This window comes from Sceloporus occidentalis, unplaced genomic scaffold (genome assembly GCF_023333645.1).
Source record: "Sceloporus occidentalis isolate IW3139 unplaced genomic scaffold, rSceOcc1.0.p SCAF_3, whole genome shotgun sequence".
NCBI classification, from domain to species: Eukaryota; Metazoa; Chordata; class Lepidosauria; order Squamata; family Phrynosomatidae; genus Sceloporus; species Sceloporus occidentalis.
Window position 1 is genome coordinate 223,182,427 of NW_028316983.1, and position 18,461 is coordinate 223,200,887.

At 37.7% G+C, this 18,461-nt stretch overlaps 1 protein-coding gene across 49 annotated transcripts in view; it reads left to right on the forward strand.

Moving 5' to 3' along the window:
• The window catches only part of RIMS2 (regulating synaptic membrane exocytosis 2), a 454,948-nt gene that overhangs the window by 235,659 nt on the left and 200,828 nt on the right, over positions 1–18,461 (forward strand). For 39 of the 49 annotated variants that reach the window (XM_089517761.1, XM_089517766.1, XM_089517768.1 and 36 more), the window contains 5 exons: positions 819–918; positions 6,375–6,498; positions 8,761–8,807; positions 10,562–10,674; positions 17,532–17,579. In XM_089517761.1, the coding sequence (XP_089373887.1) occupies positions 819–918; positions 6,375–6,498; positions 8,761–8,807; positions 10,562–10,674; positions 17,532–17,579 (432 nt within the window). The remainder of the gene's footprint in view (positions 1–818; positions 919–6,374; positions 6,499–8,760; positions 8,808–10,561; positions 10,675–17,531; positions 17,580–18,461) is intronic. The other 10 variants (XM_089517789.1, XM_089517770.1, XM_089517772.1 and 7 more) reach the window with 1 other exon arrangement.

Below are 18,461 nucleotides of genomic sequence, written 5' to 3' on the forward strand. Positions count from 1 at the left end.
AAAACACAATATCCCACAAACCCACCCACCTAAAATAAAAACAGTACAATTAAATTATTAAAACAAAACAGACAGTTGACCTTCTGTGGATTCTGCATCCATGGATTAAACCATCTGTGGCTTGAAAAAATTCTCTCTCTCACGCACATACATACTCATATCCAAAGAGCAAACCTTGATTTTGCCATTTTATATAAAGGGCACCATTTTACTATGTCATTGTATCTAAAAGAACGTGAGCATCACAATTTGTAACTTGCTCACAGTCACCCATTGGGTTTCATGGCTGAGCTGGAATTGGAATGCTGGTCTCCAGAGTCGCAGTCAAACAATCAAACTACTACAAAACACTCATAGATCTTCTCTACAGAGAGTAGTTTATTGGATTTTTATTTATTTATTTATTCATTTGTTTATTCATTCGCTGCATTCTTGGCCATGTAGTAACCAATGTTTTTTGTTCGCTGTGCAATTAATTAGGCACATAGGATATAAATAATGAAGTGCTAGCATTTCCAGTTACAAATATAATTCTTTAGATGGACTGCATAAACTTAAGCTTTGGATACTCGTTTAAAAAAAAATCCCTGAATTTTCAAATTGCCTTCTCCAGCAGAAGGCTACACAAATATTTCATGGCTGAAATGCATTGGAATCCTTTGAGGAATAAAACTTTTTTATACGACTGGAGACTGTCTGTTTTACTTCTGAAACACTGGATGTTTTCTGTTTCTTCTACTTATGTTGTTTGGCTAGATAATCATAACTGAGTAAGAAATCTTAATGTTTGTGCTTTCCCCTGTCTTATTTTCAAACAGGTTGTCGGAGGGAAAATGACTGAAACAGGTCGGCTATGTGCATTTATCACCAAAGTGAAGAAAGGAAGTTTAGCTGATACAGTGGGACATCTTAGGCCAGGTAGGAGAGTAATATATTGTTGAACTCCTTAGGGGAAAGATCCATTCTGATTTTTAATTTGGTACACTGTTTTAATTTGGGCAGTGGTTTACTACTGCATTACTACATTGTGAGATAAAAAGCAAATGTAATATTTTCCTGGAGGAGGAAGGATTATCCACTATACAATTTTGTAAGCCGTTGAAGGACATATTATTTTTTCCTATACTAATTTATATGAGTTCTGTTCTGCTGTTTTCCATGAATAAAACTTCTCCCCATCCCCAATAGTTCAGTGCAAATCAAATATATTCTTTAAAAGAAAGAAATGGGCCAATTGTGGACTAAATGTTAGAGCCAGACCAAGAATTGTTGCCATTCTCAATATTATACAGCTGGACCTTCTTATACACGGATTTTTTTATACACAGATTCAAGCATCCATGGTTTGAAAATATTCAAAAAAAGTATAAATTTCAAATATCAAACCTTGATTTTTCCATTTTTTTTATAAGGGACACCATTTTGCTTTGTCAATATATTTAATGGGACATGATCATACACGGATTTTGTTATACATGGGGAATCTTGGAACCAAACAAGGGTGTAGTGTATTGATCAGTTACACTTAGGTGCACTGTGTAAATATTCATAATTTTATATCTTTTTGATGTCTATATATGGGCAACTATTCTGAGTGCCCCAAACACTTCATCTGTTTTAGATTACTCCTCCCAGAAACAGGAATAGTAAAGATAATATACTAAGAGGTCTTGTGTCTTTTTCCCTTTTTAAAATTTAAATAGACCTCTCATTCTGTGCGGAGTCATCTTGAGTGAGATAGGGGCAAAACAGATGGGCATCCAGAAGTAGTGATTGGAGAAACCCATGTTTTTCTCCTCGTTCATTGAGAACTTTAAGAGAATTTCTTTAAAAAATATTCGTTCCACAAAACCCCCTTTCAAAAGGTGATTTCTTCTCTCCCTTCCAGCAGCTAGCGAAATATTTTTCACAGATTTCTCGAATGACAATGAAAGACAAGTCGAATAATTACACTAATTACTTTGCATTTCAAACTCAATTGCCATGTCAAAAGGAAGTTTGGCAGATGTTTAAAGAACATTCCTATGCTTAAAAAAACCTGAAAGCACACACACAAAAGGGAAAAAAGCCTTCATGAATGAATGTCTCCTTCATGAATGAATGCTGATGGTTCTGGCCTTTGGTTTTGTTTCATTTCAAGAAAGCCTCTTTAAATAATAAAGTTACAATTTATTTATTTATTCTATGATTGGTTTGCTTTTGGGCAAGGATTGTTCAGGCTTCCAATCTAAAGAGACAAGAGACAAAAGGAGAAGGGAATGGCAGTGGGGAAGGGGAAAAGTTCAGTAGACCTTCATTCTCCCAGTTCACCCTAGAAATTCACTGGCTGACCTTGGGCAAGTCACATGCTCTCAGCTTCAACTCCAACTCTGCACCTCTCCCATGGTGATGCTAAGGTCATGCAATAATAATAATTGGCAAGGAGAGTGCAGAATATCCATGAATGAGAGAGTGTGACTTACCCAATGTCACCCTGTGGATTTACATGGCTGAGCTGGGATCAGGACTCTAGCCTCCCAGTTCACCATAGAAATTCACTGGCTGACCTTGGGCAAGTCACATGCTCTCAGCTTCAACTCCAACTCCTAGGTATTCCTTCATGGTAGAAGGGGGATGACCTCTTGGAATCCCTTCGAATGCTAGGTTTTATCCATCATGGCAGAATTCCTGCCATTGCACCCCACCCTGCCCCTTCTTCTCTTTTTTGAGGGTCACACTCTCTCAGCCTCAGAGGCAGGGCATGACCAACTCTGCACTTCTCCCATGGTGATGCTAAGGTCATGCAATAATAATAATAATAATAATAATAGGCAAGGAGAGTGCACATTCTCTCAGCCTCAGAGGCAGGGCATGACAAACCTCTCTCCAGCTCTCTCAAGGTGATGCTAAGGCAAACCTACTTTTATTTTGCATTTTATATATATATATATATATATATATATATATATATATAGAGAGAGAGAGAGAGAGAGAGAGAAAAGGCAGAATTACTCAACACCTTCTTTGCCTCAGTCTTCTCAGAAAAGGCAAAGGGTGCTCAACCTGAGGATAATGGAGCAGAGGACAGAATAGGGGAATTTCAGCACAGAATAAGTAAAGAGATAGTAGAGGAACACCTTGTTAATCTAAATGAATTTAAGTCTCCGGGACCAGATGAACTCCATCCAAGGGTATTAAAAGAACTGGCAAAAGTAATATCGGAGCCATTGGCAATAATCTTTGAAAAGTCCTGGAAAACAGGAGATATCCCAGCAGACTGGCGGAGGGCAAACGTTGTCCCCATCTTCAAAAAGGGGAAAAAAGAGGATCCCAACAATTATCGTCCAGTTAGTCTGACATCAGTTCTAGGAAAGATTCTGGAGCAGATCATTAAACAGAGAGTCTGTGAACATCTAGAAGGCAATGCCATAATCACAAAAACTCAACATGGGTTTCAGACAAACAAGTCATGCCAGACAAATCTAATCTCTTTCTTTGATAAAATTACCAGCTTGGTAGATGAAGGGAATGCTGTGGATATAGTATATCTCGATTTCAGTAAGGCCTTTGACAAGGTTTTCCATGACATTCTTGCAAACAAGCTTGTAAAATGTGGGCTAGACAAAGGAACTGTTAAATGGATCTGTAATTGGTTGACCGGCCGAACCCAAAGGGTGCTCAACAATGGCTCCTTTTCATCCTGGAGAGAAGTGACCAGTGGGGTCCCACAGGGCTCTGTCCTGGGCCCAGTGCTATTCAACATCTTTATCAATGACCTGGATGACAGAATTGGGAGCATACTTATCAAATTTGCAGATGACACCAAATTAGGGGGAATAGCTAATACCCCAGAGGACAGGATCAAGATTCAAAATGACCTGAATAGACTAGAAAGCTGGGCCAAAGCTAACAAAATGAAATTCAACACAGAGAAATGTAAGGTATTGCACTTAGGGCGGAAAAATAAAATGCACAGATATAGGATGGGTGACACCTGGCTGAATGAAACTACGTGTGAAAGGGATCTAGGAGTCCAAGTAGACCACAAGTTGAACACGAGTCAACAGTGTGACGCGGCAGCTAAAAAGGCCAATGCAATTTTAGGCTGCATCAATAGAAGTATAGTGTCTAAATCAAGAGAAGTAATAGTGCCACTGTATTCTGCTTTGGTCAGGCCCCACCTAGAATATTGTGTCCAGTTCTGGGCGCCACAATTCAGAAAGGACATTGAGAAACTGGAGCGTGTCCAAAGGAGGGCGACAAAAATGGTGAAGGGTCTGGAAACCATGCCCTATGAGGAACGACCTAGGGAGCTGGGGATGTTTAGCCTGGAGAAAAGAAGGTTAAGAGGTGATATGATAGCCCTGTTTAAATATTTGAAAGGATGTCATATTGAGGAGGGAGCAAGCTTGTTTTCTGCTGCTCCAGAGAACAGGACCCGGAACAATGGATGCAAGCTACAGGAAAAGAGATTCCACCTGAACATTAGGAGGAATTTCCTGACAGTAAGGGCTGTTCGACAGTGGAATGCACTTCCTCGGAAGGTGATAGAGTCTCCTTCCTTGGAGGTCTTTAAACAGAGGCTGGATGGCCATCTGTCAGGGATGCTTTGATTTGGATTTCCTGCATGGCAGGGGGTTGGACTGGATGGCCCTAGTGGTCTCTTCCAACTCTACGATTCTATGATTCTATATATATATATATATATATATATATATATATATATATATATGGCAAGGAGAGTTCAAAATATCCATGAATAAGAGTGTGTGATGCATCCAAAAAGAGCATGGCATAAAGGGCAGAATGTCTTATCTACCACCAACACACAAAATGCCTCCCCTTTTGTTCTCTTTTTTTTTTTTAAAGTAAAGCTGTGAGTGAGCAAAGATGGGGGGGGGGGGAATCACCCTAACAAAGGAAATAGCCTCTGGTAAAACCCAGGATGAATGGTAGCTTTTCTTACGCAAAATACCCAAATCCTGTAGGTCGAATTTGTCAGCTGAAAGTTTCTTCTCTTCTCTTCATTTGGAAATGATTAAAAATCAAAATTCTTACTCATGATCGAGAAGTGATCAGAATTTCTTCTCTATAAAATGCTTTCGAAATTTTCTAATTAGACATATTTCTACTAATTTTCAAATTTTGGAGAATATTCTTTACATCCCTATCCAGGAGCCTCTCCCAGCCCAATCGCCCTGGGGCCGTGACATGTGCCTTGTGCCGCAGTCCCAAATGGACCGCAGCAAGGAGCGGAAAAAGAGCGCTCTTTTTGGATCCAGCTTTGGGCCGTGTTAGGCAGCACCAGCACAACCTCAGGGCATCTTCTGGGGGCATGTGCTGTGTAAATGCCACACCCTTTCAGAACATATGGAAGCTGCCCCCATTTGCCCATCTGTTTTGGGCCATAGATATTTTGAATTTTGATCTAAGTTCATTTAAGAAAGTTCCAATAATAACAGAGTCTTTTTTGTACATCATGTCCTTAAGATCAGTTGTATTGCATTGTTCAGATAATATATCTCATGGGGAATCTTAACATTTCTGTTCATGCTCCTGTTTTTTTAAAATTGGAAACATAGGCCCGTTACAGACGGGCATAAAGTACGGACTGGGTCCGTACTAGGGTTAGACGGGGCGTCCCTTCCGGATGCCCCTAACCCTAATATGGACCGAGTCCATACAAAATGGCGGTGCCCGTTCCACACTGTGCCGCAAAGAGAAGTGCCATTTTGGCGCTTCTTATTTTCAGTGGGGAGGAGCCACGTGGTTTGGATGCTGGGGCTCCTCTGTGCTGCAATCGGCAGCGGCGCGAGACCGCCTATTTTGGGCGGTCTGTAATGCGCCATAGTTACATTTTTGCTTTGTTTGAGACTCAACCATTGTTTCCTACTCTCAACCTAAAGTACATCTCCTTTAAACTGTATTCTGAGCTTGATGGACTTCATTAGGCTACTTTTATCCAATGAAGTCTTTCAATCACAGTTTAAAATGAAAACTGCTGAAGTCAGTGCTCTGTTATTGAGTATTATCATTATAGGTGACCTGTTAATTTATGCCTTTGGATTCATTTTGGTTGTTCTGTAGAATATGAGAAAAAGTTAATAATACAAAGGAAAATAATATAGCATTTGTTCTCTTGTGACCGAGTTTAAATTGGTGAGATAATTCTGTTCACCATATTTTTATAAAATGAAATATTCTCCTGTTTGGATAGAAATGTATTTTTGTGTTCTTTTGTATTCTTGTTTAAGTCTGGAGCTAGCATGTAAGGTAAAAATATCTAGATTTAAAAGAGGCCAAACAAATACAATTCACAAATAAGTTTAAGTTGTTCAGGAAACACAGATCACAACATTCCCTTTCTAAACAGAATATTTTGTCTAAAATTTCAGGTGATGAAGTGTTAGAATGGAATGGAAGGCTTTTGCAAGGAGCCACATTTGAAGAAGTATACAACATCATCCTAGAATCCAAACCAGAGCCACAAGTGGAACTTGTAGTTTCAAGGCCAATTGGGTGAGTTGTATTAGTCATTCCATTTTTTAATTGTTTAGAAATTATTCTGAATTTTTAAGAAGTCTCTAAACTGCTATTTGTATTTCACAGCGACATATCATCTTTAACCTCAGCTTGCCTCCTTCATTCTGTATCATTGCATTTGATTACTGCAATATTTACTGAAATCTATTTTATATGGAAAGTTAAAAAAACAGTTAAAATGTGTGTTTTTCATGTGCTGGCAAATCCTGATGAGAAGAATATTTGACTGAAAAGAATCTTTGCAGTTCAGGATTTATTCTCTGTAAAATCCACGTGTTGTGGGAAAGAACACAAAAATATTTGCAGAAATGTTATTTTCTCGGCAACATGTGCTGTTTTCTCTGTATTAAGGGCTGTTGTTGGGAACTTATGCACAAAATTGTCATTTTTTTTGCAGAAAATAGCACTTTTTGGCAGATAAAAACATTTCAGAAATATTTTCTGCACAGAAAATTTTGTTTCCTCCACAAAAAATGCTGTTTTTTATGCAAAACAAAAACAAAACAAACACATAAAAATTTTGGGCAGAATATATACCCAACTACACCATATTCTGTACAGGAAACAACTTTTTCAAAAAAGAAAGTAAGAAGTCTCCTATGATGCCTTTTAAAGTTGGTTTTTCATTTTGCTAGGAGCCTATGTATAACAAAGACACATAGAGATCCATAGAGAATTATTGTTTAAAAGTTGATCTGTGGAGGAAAAATATGGTCTGTATCCATCAAATATAAGAAATAAGGCAAGCAACCATTTGTTTTACTCAGACCTTTACAGAAACACTATACCCTTAGTTTGCTGGTAGAAAAACTACACCAACCTTTTGGGCTAATGGTCTCCCCCATTTCACTCAGGAGAGGAGGAAATAAAATGCTTCCATTTTCAGTTGAAAAATAACCACAATTCCCCATTACAAATTGAGATTAGGGCTGCATATGTACTGCTGAAATAATGCAGTTTTTCACCACTTTAACTGCCATGAGATTTGTAGTTTGTTGTGGCAGCCAGCAGTCTTAAGATAGAAGGCTAAATATATCAAAAAACTATAAATCCCCAAAATCCATAGCATTGAGCTATGGCAGTTAAAGCGGTGTCAAGTTTAATTATTTCTGAAGTGCAGATGCAATCTAAATCATAGTTCAGTGTCCTAGTTTGTTTGGTTTGTTTCATGTATGGATGTCAAAATCTGGTGAATTATAAGATGTTAGCAAACCATTTGTGAAACCTGAATGGGCAGAGGTTGCAGTGTTAAGTCGAAAGCTTCCATGGCTGGCATCCATAGTTTTTTGTGGGTTTTTTGTGCTATGTGGCCATGTTCTAGAAGAGTTTCTTCCTGACATTTCGCCAGCATCTGTGGCTGCTGGCACAGATGCTGGCAAAACGTCAGGAAGAAACTCTTCTAGAACATGGCCACATATCCCCAAAAACCCACAAAAAACTATGGTTGCAGTGTTGTTCAGCAGTTATTCACACCCATAAGATACTTCCAACTGATCATATTGTTCTTTAAATTTTGTTGGTTTTATGCTACACTATCGCATCTTGGACACTCAGATGCATTCTTTCAACTATATGGAGCTACTGGGCTGTGCTGACTGGTCTCTGTCTTGCAGTGAAACAAACAGAGCTTGATTTCTGTTCCCACCTGTGTCCCCCTGTTTCTGTGTATCCTCATTTCTGCTTATCTGGGCTGGGGAGTTTCTGAGGCAGATTGTGAGTGGTATATAGTGAGAAGTGGGGGAGTAGAAGAGTAAGGGGCTGTACATACAGCACCAAAGGGGTGGCCTCCAGCCGTCCCTTTCCTAGCCAGATTGGGGCTGCGGCAACTTCACGCGGTGGCTCTGATCCGGCCTTTCCAGCACTCCTTTGGCGCTGCGTGGTATGGATGCAGCCCTGGAAGAATGCATTGACGCCGTGTGCCATGGAATGATGCATGGCATCATGGCACCCTGGGGGCAGAGTCAGGGCATTCATTGTGAGGACGGTACGCCCCGACTCCGGCCCCATGCCGGCCCAAAGTGCCAGTCTGTATAGGGCCTACATCCTTCAGTGTGAGTAGAATCCACTTGCTTGAAGCTGGATATAGCCTAATTTTTAATTAATTTTCAGTTAATTAATCTTTCCATGGTGTAGGTATTTTGCTATGTGATATATTTTTTAAAATTTCACATTGTCATGTGCTAACGTATTCTGTAATATATAAAAAGTATAAGTATGCTTTGTTCTTCGTCATTGCAGGGATATTCCCAGAATACCTGATAGTACACATGGGCAGTTGGAGTCCAGTAAGTTTCCTTTCTCTGAGTGAGATAGATGTAATGTTATGCACTTGAACTATGCTGGAAATGGAAAAGATACTTACATTGGCTCTTTGTGTCTGTACAGATATGTCTGGTCTTTCTGACTTATCTATCTTTTCAATCTTTGTTTAATAATAAACTACCAGAAGTCATGAAATACAGTGGAACCTCGCCATACGCGGGGGATCCGTTCCGGATCCCGCCGCGTATGGCGATTTCCGCCTATGCTCGAGCCCCATTGTAAACAACGGGGCTCGTGCATGGCGGCACAGAGGTGTGCTGGGCGCAACGGGCGCACGCGCAGCGCAACAGGCGCACGCGCCCATTCAACTGAATGGGACGCACCGCCCCTTCCACCCCGCGTGCGCCCAGCGGCTTGAGCGCGTACTCTCAAAGCCGCTTAAAAAAAGTCCGCGTATGCGGAGGCCCCACTGTACAATGTTAAGACTGAAGTTTTAAATAAAATAAATTCGTACTATAAAATTCTTTATTAAAAAGAGAAAAGGCTACATAGTGAGTAAAAATAGGATTGACATTAATTTGGGCTTTTTAATTTCCTGGTTTTTGTTCATGTTGAACATTGTAGCCGTATTAAATAAAATGCATTTGATGATGTTAGAGGTTTTTTTTTTAAAATAAATAGAATGTTTATATTTTAGAGATATATGCATCACACAACTATTCTTAAATGGTGCAATCCTATGCAGGTCTGCTTAGAAGTAAGCTCCGTTTAGTTAATTGAGGCTTACTCAAAGGTATGTGTTTATAGGATTGCAGTTAAAGTGATTTAAAATTTGACCTGTTATTATAATGATATTTTCCTGTACATGTTGAGAATGGGGAACATCCATCGTAATACCAGAATAACATTTAAAGAGATGATGGTCAGGAATTTCATCAGCACAACAGTGAAAGACTGGGATATTGCCATCTTTTCTGACTGGTTTTATATAATTTTTAAACCTTCCAAGTATGCTTGTGGGATCACATACACATTAATTATATAATTTTAGATCAAATGCTTCAACATTTACAATATAGTATAACCCCCCCCCCCCCCAATTATATCTTTTTTTTTTGTTATGTTCTTTCAAGTCAGCTCAGACTTGTGGTGAACCTATTGTAGGGTTTCCTTGGGAAGAGTTTGCCATTACCTTCCTCTGGGTCTTTAAACAAAGATTTTAAGAAGCCTTGATTTTGCTTGACCCAAACACCCAAAGACAAATACTTGTACTGTAACATTCTAAATAAACATTAATGAAAGTATTGAACTGCAGTCCTCTAGGTGAATATAAATACTATCAAGTCCCCATAAAATTACTTAGGTAGAAATGCTTGATTCTTTAATCATTCTCATAGAATATCATGTATAAAGCACATATGATGAGGTACCAGATTAATTAGTCAGAATTGACAGGGATATATTCCCTCCTTTTTGATGACATTGTGGGCATAATCCAGCCAAAGTTAAGCACTTCTATGTAATAATAGTTTTAATGTATATAATTTATGTATCGGGACTTACAAATGCTTAGTTTTGGCTGCATTGTGCCCATTAGTTGTTCTATATTCTCTTTATATAATTCATCTTTATTTTCAAAGTTCTATATAAGTGTTAATGTTCACCCACAATTCTTTCAGTTCTTACTTAAGATACTCCTTGCCATAGTGCTTACATTCTCAGAATATAAATGGTATAAATGATGGTTCTAATGCAATAAAATTAATTGTTCTTCCAGGTTCTAGCTCATTCGAATCTCAAAAGATGGACCGGCCTTCTATTTCAGTCACTTCTCCCATGAGTCCTGGCCTGTTGAGGGATGTTCCACAGTTCTTATCTGGACAACTTTCAGTATGTAAACATTTGTTGAGTTTTATTAATTTTGTTATTTGTAATATAATACTTTCAGTGAAACATGCTAGGTAAAGATCTACTAGAATTGTTGTTGTCTCTAATTTTCTTTTCACCCACCTCTTAGAACTGAAATATTATTTATTATGGACTGGGGGAAATTACATGTAAATTTTAAATTCTTGGAATTATATTCTATATTTATATTATATTCCATTATATTTCATTGTGAACAGTTGAGAACAGCTATACATGATAGATTCCAGTAAAAAGACTCAAGGACAATGCAGAATACCACTCATTGTCTAGAATTCCTTTCAACAGTTGTTGTAGCTACTCCAATCAGAACTAACAATAGGATTTAGGCCATAGAATGTTAATATAAAATCCATTCCAGAGAACAGAAATGTTTAAGGTCCAGGCCTGCAACATCCTTTCTTGAATGATTACTGGAAAATTCATGTATATCTTTTTGCTTTTCTGGGGATCTTAGTAGGAGCTTTATCATAGTAATTCTATTTGTTTTCACTATAATTGTGCAGTAGAACCAACCCACAATTATAGATTTATGCATTCACATAGGGGAGCAAGCATGGTGTAGTTGTCTAAATGTTGGACTAGGACTCTGGAGGCCAGGATCTGAATCCCCACTCAGCCATGGAAACCCATTTTATCAAGTGACATTCTCTCAGCTTCAGAGGAGGGCAATGGCAAACTTCCTCTGAATAAATCTTGCCAAGAATACCCCATGATAGGTGTGCCATACTGTTTTTGTTGCTGTTGTCATTGCTACCTGCTGTCAAGTCATCTTCAGCGTATGGTGTTCCTATGAATAAAAGACCCCCAAGAGAATCAACTTCCCTAATCAGTTCTTGCAAACACAGGGCCACAGTTTCCTTGATTGAAGCAATCTACATATTGTCTCTCTCTTTTCCTACTGCCTTCCATTTTACTTCCACTTTCTACTTCCATTATCATTTTTTCCAGTGGGTCATGTCCTCTCATGATATGTCCAAAGTACAATGGCCTCAATTTAGTCATCTTTTCTTCTAGTGAGAGTTCAGGCTTGTTCTGATTGGCACACATTCATTTGTCTTTTTAACAGTCAGTAGTATTTGCCTTCCATAAGTTGGAAGTGACTAGAAGGCACATAACGATAAGCACACTCATAGACACACAAGTCCATCTGAAAGACAATATCTCCCTAAATGAACCTGCCAGAGACTTTAGTTCCTCCAGAGAGGGCTTTCTCTCAGTCCTGCCAACATCAAAGGGCAGTCAGGTAAGGACATGAAGGAGGACCTTCTTAGTGGCTACTCCCATCCTGTGGAATTCCCTTCCATGGGAGGCTAGTCTGTACCCCTCTATGCTTTCCTTTCATTGGCAAGCAAATACCTTTTTGTTCAAATGGGCTTTTAATGAATAATTGTTTGCATGGAGCCTTTTGTGGAGTGTCTGCTCTATTCCTCCCACTTTTGATTGATTTTATATTTTAATAGCTTAAATGTGGGGATTTTAAACTGTGTTTTAATTTCATTGCAAGGTTTTTAGCTGATCTTGGTTTGAGGCACCTTGGATGCCACCTGGGGAGAAATTCAGAAAATAAATAAATAAATAAATAAATAAATAAATGTGCCTTGACTGTCTTATGTGCCGTTTCATTAAATTTTCTTGGGCAAAGAATATTTATAGATGGTTTCCCATTTCTTTCCTCTGAAAGATAGCCTCCAGTACGTAGTATTCCTTTGTGGTCCCCAATCCAAGTGCTAATCAGGTCTGATCTTGCCAAGATAAGATGGCATCTGGTGCCTTCTGGGTATTTAGGCTATATACATAGCAAAATCATTTTGTGCTCTTTGAACAACTTTACTTTTCTTGCAAATCTGAGGTTTGTAATTGACAATGTTCTTGAGTAGGTTTTACTAGCAAAAGAGTTTATTTTTCAGGGTGACCAGTGTAAAAACTAAATGCAAAATGTGTCTGTATCATGAAAAAAAGTAAAATATAGGGAAAAATAAAATTTATTTTGCATTTCCAATCCCTCATCTCCATAATAACAGCGAGGCAAACTATGAAACATTATAGTTGCTCCCTCAAGTTGAGGAAGTTGTTCCCAGTGATTTGTTCCTCCAACAAAAAACAAACAAATAGATTTTAACATTGTTCTTAAATTACACTTTATGCAGGAAAGTTATTACTTCGACAGTGTAGCATAATGGTTTGACTGCTGGACTATAACTCTGGAGACCAGGGTTTGATTCTCAGTTTGACCATAGAACCCACTGGGTGACCTTGGGCAACTCACACGCTCTCAGCTTCAGGAGAAGGCAATGGCAAACCTCCTCTAAACATGTCTTGCCAAGAAAACCCCATTATAGGTTCACCTTAGGGTCATGATAAGTCAGAAATGACTTGAAGATGCACAGCAACAATGCACAAATCCACTGGGGACATATTCTATATAGTTGGCCCTCTGTATCCATTGATTCTGAATCCACGGACTTTCATTTTGTCATTTTATATAAGGGACACTATTTTACTATCCCACTGTATTTAATGGGACTTGAACATGTACAGATTTTGGTATTCACGGATAATCCTGGATCCAAATCCCCAGTGGATGCCAAAGACCCACTGTATAAATAACCATGAAGTGAAAGAGATTTGCATTAGATTAGAAATTGTTGTGAAGGAGGTTGCAGTTTAAGTTCTCTAAAATGTACATAGATCAAGTATACCCATAAATAGATCTGTTTGTTTGTGTAGCTTTAGGAATATGTAAAATATGTGTATTTTAGAAGGTTGCTTTTTTGCTTCTGGGGGTAAATAGAGACTGATAACAGTAAGGGATATTTGATATGAAGTACATGTGATGTTACTTGTGTTAAGTGAATTAATTAATTAGGTTTGTTGAGTGAAATAATGTCACATTCTCCTGTTGGTAGTGATCCTAGCTTATACATGTGGAACTTGAACTTTTGGATAGCAGAGATATTCTGTAGTAATGTATATTTTGACTGCTGTGCAGCATTACTCATCTTCTCCCCAGCTTTGTTTTTTCTAGCTATTATGTTTTTGTGAAAAATGCTTAGTTTTGTATCAAGTATTCCATCACCAAGTACTTCTCACTTGTAGACTCTTAATTTACTAGCAGTTTACACAGTGTGTCTAACAAATTTCCTTCTTGTATTCAAGTCCTGTGTAACTTAATTTCTTCTTGATACGTGACTGGAGCTGATCACACAGTAAAATGAACCTTGTGCCGAATTAGGTGGAAACCTGTTTTCTGCTGTGGCTATGAAAATGAAGTGTGAGAAGGTGGAGGGTAAATTTTTAGTAGTTTCCATTGATTGCAGATAACTTGCAATTACACTACTTACATGAATCTTTGCTAAAAGATGTTGTGGAGTCCATGGCCCAAATCCTCTTGTTACTCCAAACTAGAGAAGATCTTGTCAATCAATGGGATTAATCTATGTATAGACTCACCATTCAGCATTGATTCAATGAGTCTATTCTATTTGAGAGTAACCAACAGGATTCCAGCTCATTTATTGGGAATATAATTTTGTCTCCTACAGTGGTCTTTAATGCTCAACACATAATAAGTGTGGGGAAATTTTGCAGAATATTTGGACTGGATTGCTGTCAATACTCTGACAATACAGCTCTGTCATTCATTTGAGTAATGTCTATTGAAAAGTATTCTGTTGAATTCATATTCATATAATTCATAACTTTTCATACAATTCTACTCTTCGTAATCTTCTAAGGCTGCACTAATTCCATATCATTCCTATGTGCAGAGAAGTACTGCAAAGGCTTTTCCATAAGTATGGAATTTCTTCTAAGGAACTTTTAAGACTAATGCACAGAATCAGGATTAATCTGTGATGTGATGTTGATATGATTTGAGAGGGTTATATTATTTTTGTTAGTTACTTAGATTTAAGCACTTTAATTTTATTGTTTGGTTTGTAAAATGTTCTCTCCACACTGAATCTTTGCAGGATATAGGGGAAAACAATAAATTAATAAAGAAGTAACCTTTAATAGTGAAATAGAATACGTAAATAATCTCCAGTGTTAAAAGATACCAATGTCACTTCAAAATGCAGGAAAAAATGTATACTAGTGATTCAAATGTGTTAGATCATTCTAATCAGAGATCTTTGTCTATCATTGAAGTCATACTCTGGTTGGACCTCACTATAAGCCAGGGAACTCATATCATTTATGAGCAGTGTATTATTATACACGGCTTAAATCAGTGGCCATACAAACCATGAAGCTTCTTTTGTGTATCATGGAAACAGTTTTCTCTTGGGTTTATGTCTTTCCCAACAAGTCAGAGAAAACTGAAATCACAGATTTTTAAAATCTGGTTTGTTGAGACAAAACTAAATGAGAATAGAAGCACCTGTTTGAACAAGCCAAATAAACCATACTGAGCAAACTTCCGTGCTCTTTTTAGCAGCTGATGTTGCAAGTGAAAGTGATTTAACAGCATAGATTGCATGCTCATGGCTTGCAACCATGAAGTCATGGCTCTCATATTCCCTAGTTCATCATGTCACCCAAACACAATTAAAAATTAAAATGAGGTTCTGATAAGAACTAGAGTTAGTTTTGTCCAAAACTTATTTATGCAGTGATTTACTTCCCTTTCATTTCAAAATTTATTGTAGAATCTGTTTGATCATGTCAAACAGAGTTATCTGCCAACAATTATTTTTGGCCATCTTCACAAGACCTGATTTGTTGATAGATTGGCTCACTCAAATACGCTAAATACAAAATAATTCTTCCTTGCGACTTTGACAAATGACTAATTGTACCAAGGCAACTATGTCAAAAATATCTAGAATATACGTTCAGTCACATCTGTATGTAACGGTGCAATTAGAAATCCATTTTCATGGTCAAGTAGAGGGAAAGAAAATGGCTGAGGAAGTAATGTTTACATTTAACCTGGAAACCTTGTTTAGGAATGTGAAGACTCCTAGTATTGCTTCAAGACTAATACTTGTTCCTTTTTTGATTTCCCTCTCAATGCCTGCTCAACATGTGCATATTATTACAATGAAACTCTACATTTTCCCTCTGAACGAAATGACTATTATCCACTCTGTGGTCAGCGGATAAGGCATGAAACACTAACCTGTTTTCCTATGATTAGGGGGCTGTCCATCTGAGCTCAGAGGCCTGTGTTCCTCCTGGCTTCACATTGCCCTATTCAGAAGATGCAGGCAAATACCCTTCAGCTGGGACTGGGCAGACCAGCTGCGGATCTGGTTGTCCCGGTCCAATCCTGGCACAAAGGGTCCTTATCATGGGTAAAAATGACCACCTGTTTGCTATGGAGTTTCTAGGAAACTCCGTGGCAACAACCAGCAGACTGGATCACTCTGTGCACCCCTTACTTTCCTCTGCTGACATGGAAATGAGTGAATGGTCATGTGGGTGCAGCCAGGTGCCCTGTTTCCACATTAGACATGGCGATAGGGATCTTCTTACTAGCGGCAATGGCAGAAGAAGGTAAGGGACACGCAGAAGTAGTGGGTCTACCTGCCCATGCCAGAGCTAGCCCAGGAATTGACCTGGGTTGGGACCCGGGCCAGGATAGCATAGCTTGGCCTATGCTATCCTGGCCCATCTGCTCAGCCCCTATGTTACTCTCAGCTATGTTTTCCACTAACAGGTCATTTTCTTTTCATTGGCTTTGTGGCTGATATCCAGTCTTGTATATGAATCAAAATAGTCTAAGATAATTAACCTGTTTGCAGAAATTTGATTTTTAAGGATTTCAAAACTTGAGATCCTATATTATTACATTTTGCACAACTGTAATTTTGTATTGTGATCTTATGAATTGCCCCATAAACACTTTGTGCCAAGGTAGATAGGTTTGTATTACATATAGATTTACCATTGGTAATTGCTGTCAGTTATAGGGTCTGTAACTTGCCTAGAAACCATCACTTTAGCATTACAGATGTCTTTGTTCACTCAGTGGAAAAGGCACTTTGAATGTATTCACTGTTTTTATAACTCACCATTACTAGGCTTCATGATTGGACTCTACAGCTATGTAAGAGAATACTGGAATACCATAAATTTATAAGTGCATCAGTTTTTTAGTGCACCCAGCAAAAATTTTAAGTGTAGGAATATTACCATTGAGTCATTTAATATTGAAAATGATTGTGCAAATTATAAAATACATTGCCCTAGAGATATTAATAAGTGATTTCTCATTATGTTTTATGCCATTCATCTGATTATTATATATATTACAGAGCAATTCTTTGCATGTTTATGAGGAAGAAAATCCCAATGAATTTAATAGGGCTTATTCTCAGCCAAGTGGGTATAGAATTGCAGCCTTTAGATGCAATCCTATGCATATTACCTGGACGTAAGACCCATTATGAGTATTATTTCTTTGTAGTCATGTATACAAATGTACCGTTAGTGTCTTGCATCTCAGGTGACCTTTATTTTGACAAACATGTAGAAATATTTCACTAGCTCTTATACTGTAGAGAAACGGACAGATGCTGAATTTTGAACAATGCTGAATAAGGCTGAGGCACTTTTTAAACAGATGCCGTTGATAATGTGAAAATGGGTAGGTTATTTTTTATTTAGATGAAAGTGCAATTGGTAGAAGAGCATAATGCAGATTTAATTTATACACTGCCTTTCAATTTTTTTAAAAAAAAATGATAAACATGTTATCGGTGTATAGCAGTGTTGAAAGTTGTGTGTCCTTATTTTACTTTTGGTCTTTTAGTTTCCAGCGTGTTGTCTTTTTGGTTTTGTTTTATTGCTTTTTCTTTAATTTTGCTTACCAGAGCCAAAGCCTTAGTAGAAGAACAACGCCTTTTGTTCCTAGGGTTCAGGTAAAGGCTTCATCTGCCTGACAGAAACTAAAAGTTGTGTTTTTCTCTTCTTTTGTTTGTCTTGGAAAATGCATAGTAGGAAAACGTCACACTTTGATCCGTTTTCCCATTTTAATTTTTTTAATATGTTGCTTCAGACCATATTAACAAAATTCATATTGTCTTGTGATCAGCTTGAAAATTATTGCATGGAGATTAGAATACTAAAAATTTAAAGAGACAACTAGTTTTAGCTTTGCTTTTTATCTGTATCTAATTAAACAAAAACAGATTTCAACAGTGATAATTACTTTATGTTTCTCATAATGCATACCCTGAATTAGTAATAGGGGACCTTGTGTTTTTGATGTTAGGACTCATTATATCAAGGTTGGTGTCTCTTTAAATAATTCATTTTCATTACTTAACACTTCCTTTTTTGCATTTTCCAAATGACAGTAGTTCCTTCAGTAGAAGATGGGCAAATAAATTTGTACCTTGTCTACGAAATTTGTCCTATGATTATGTTAGTTAGTTCAAATCCTGAAACCACATTTTTTTAAAAAAAAATGATGCCTAGCACCGACTACATTCTACAGTCTTATCTGGGTACAAGTTGTTTGCCTTTTTTCATTAGGAATCCTTTAAGGTACTGTAGATTAACCCAACTGTAGGTTGTAAGAATGTCATAATGCTTATCTTGCTTTGCTGCATGCTTTCCTTTTTTATTTTTTGTATGGAGAACATTACTTGCTTTTGTTGTATAATATATTTGTGGAAATGGTCGTTTTTTGTATAAATGCTCTTTATGTTTATCCTTTTTATACTGTGTTATGGTTTAAGAAAATCTGAAGTGGAACATTTCAGGTTATAAAGGTGTTATTTTCTTACTATGTGGAAATG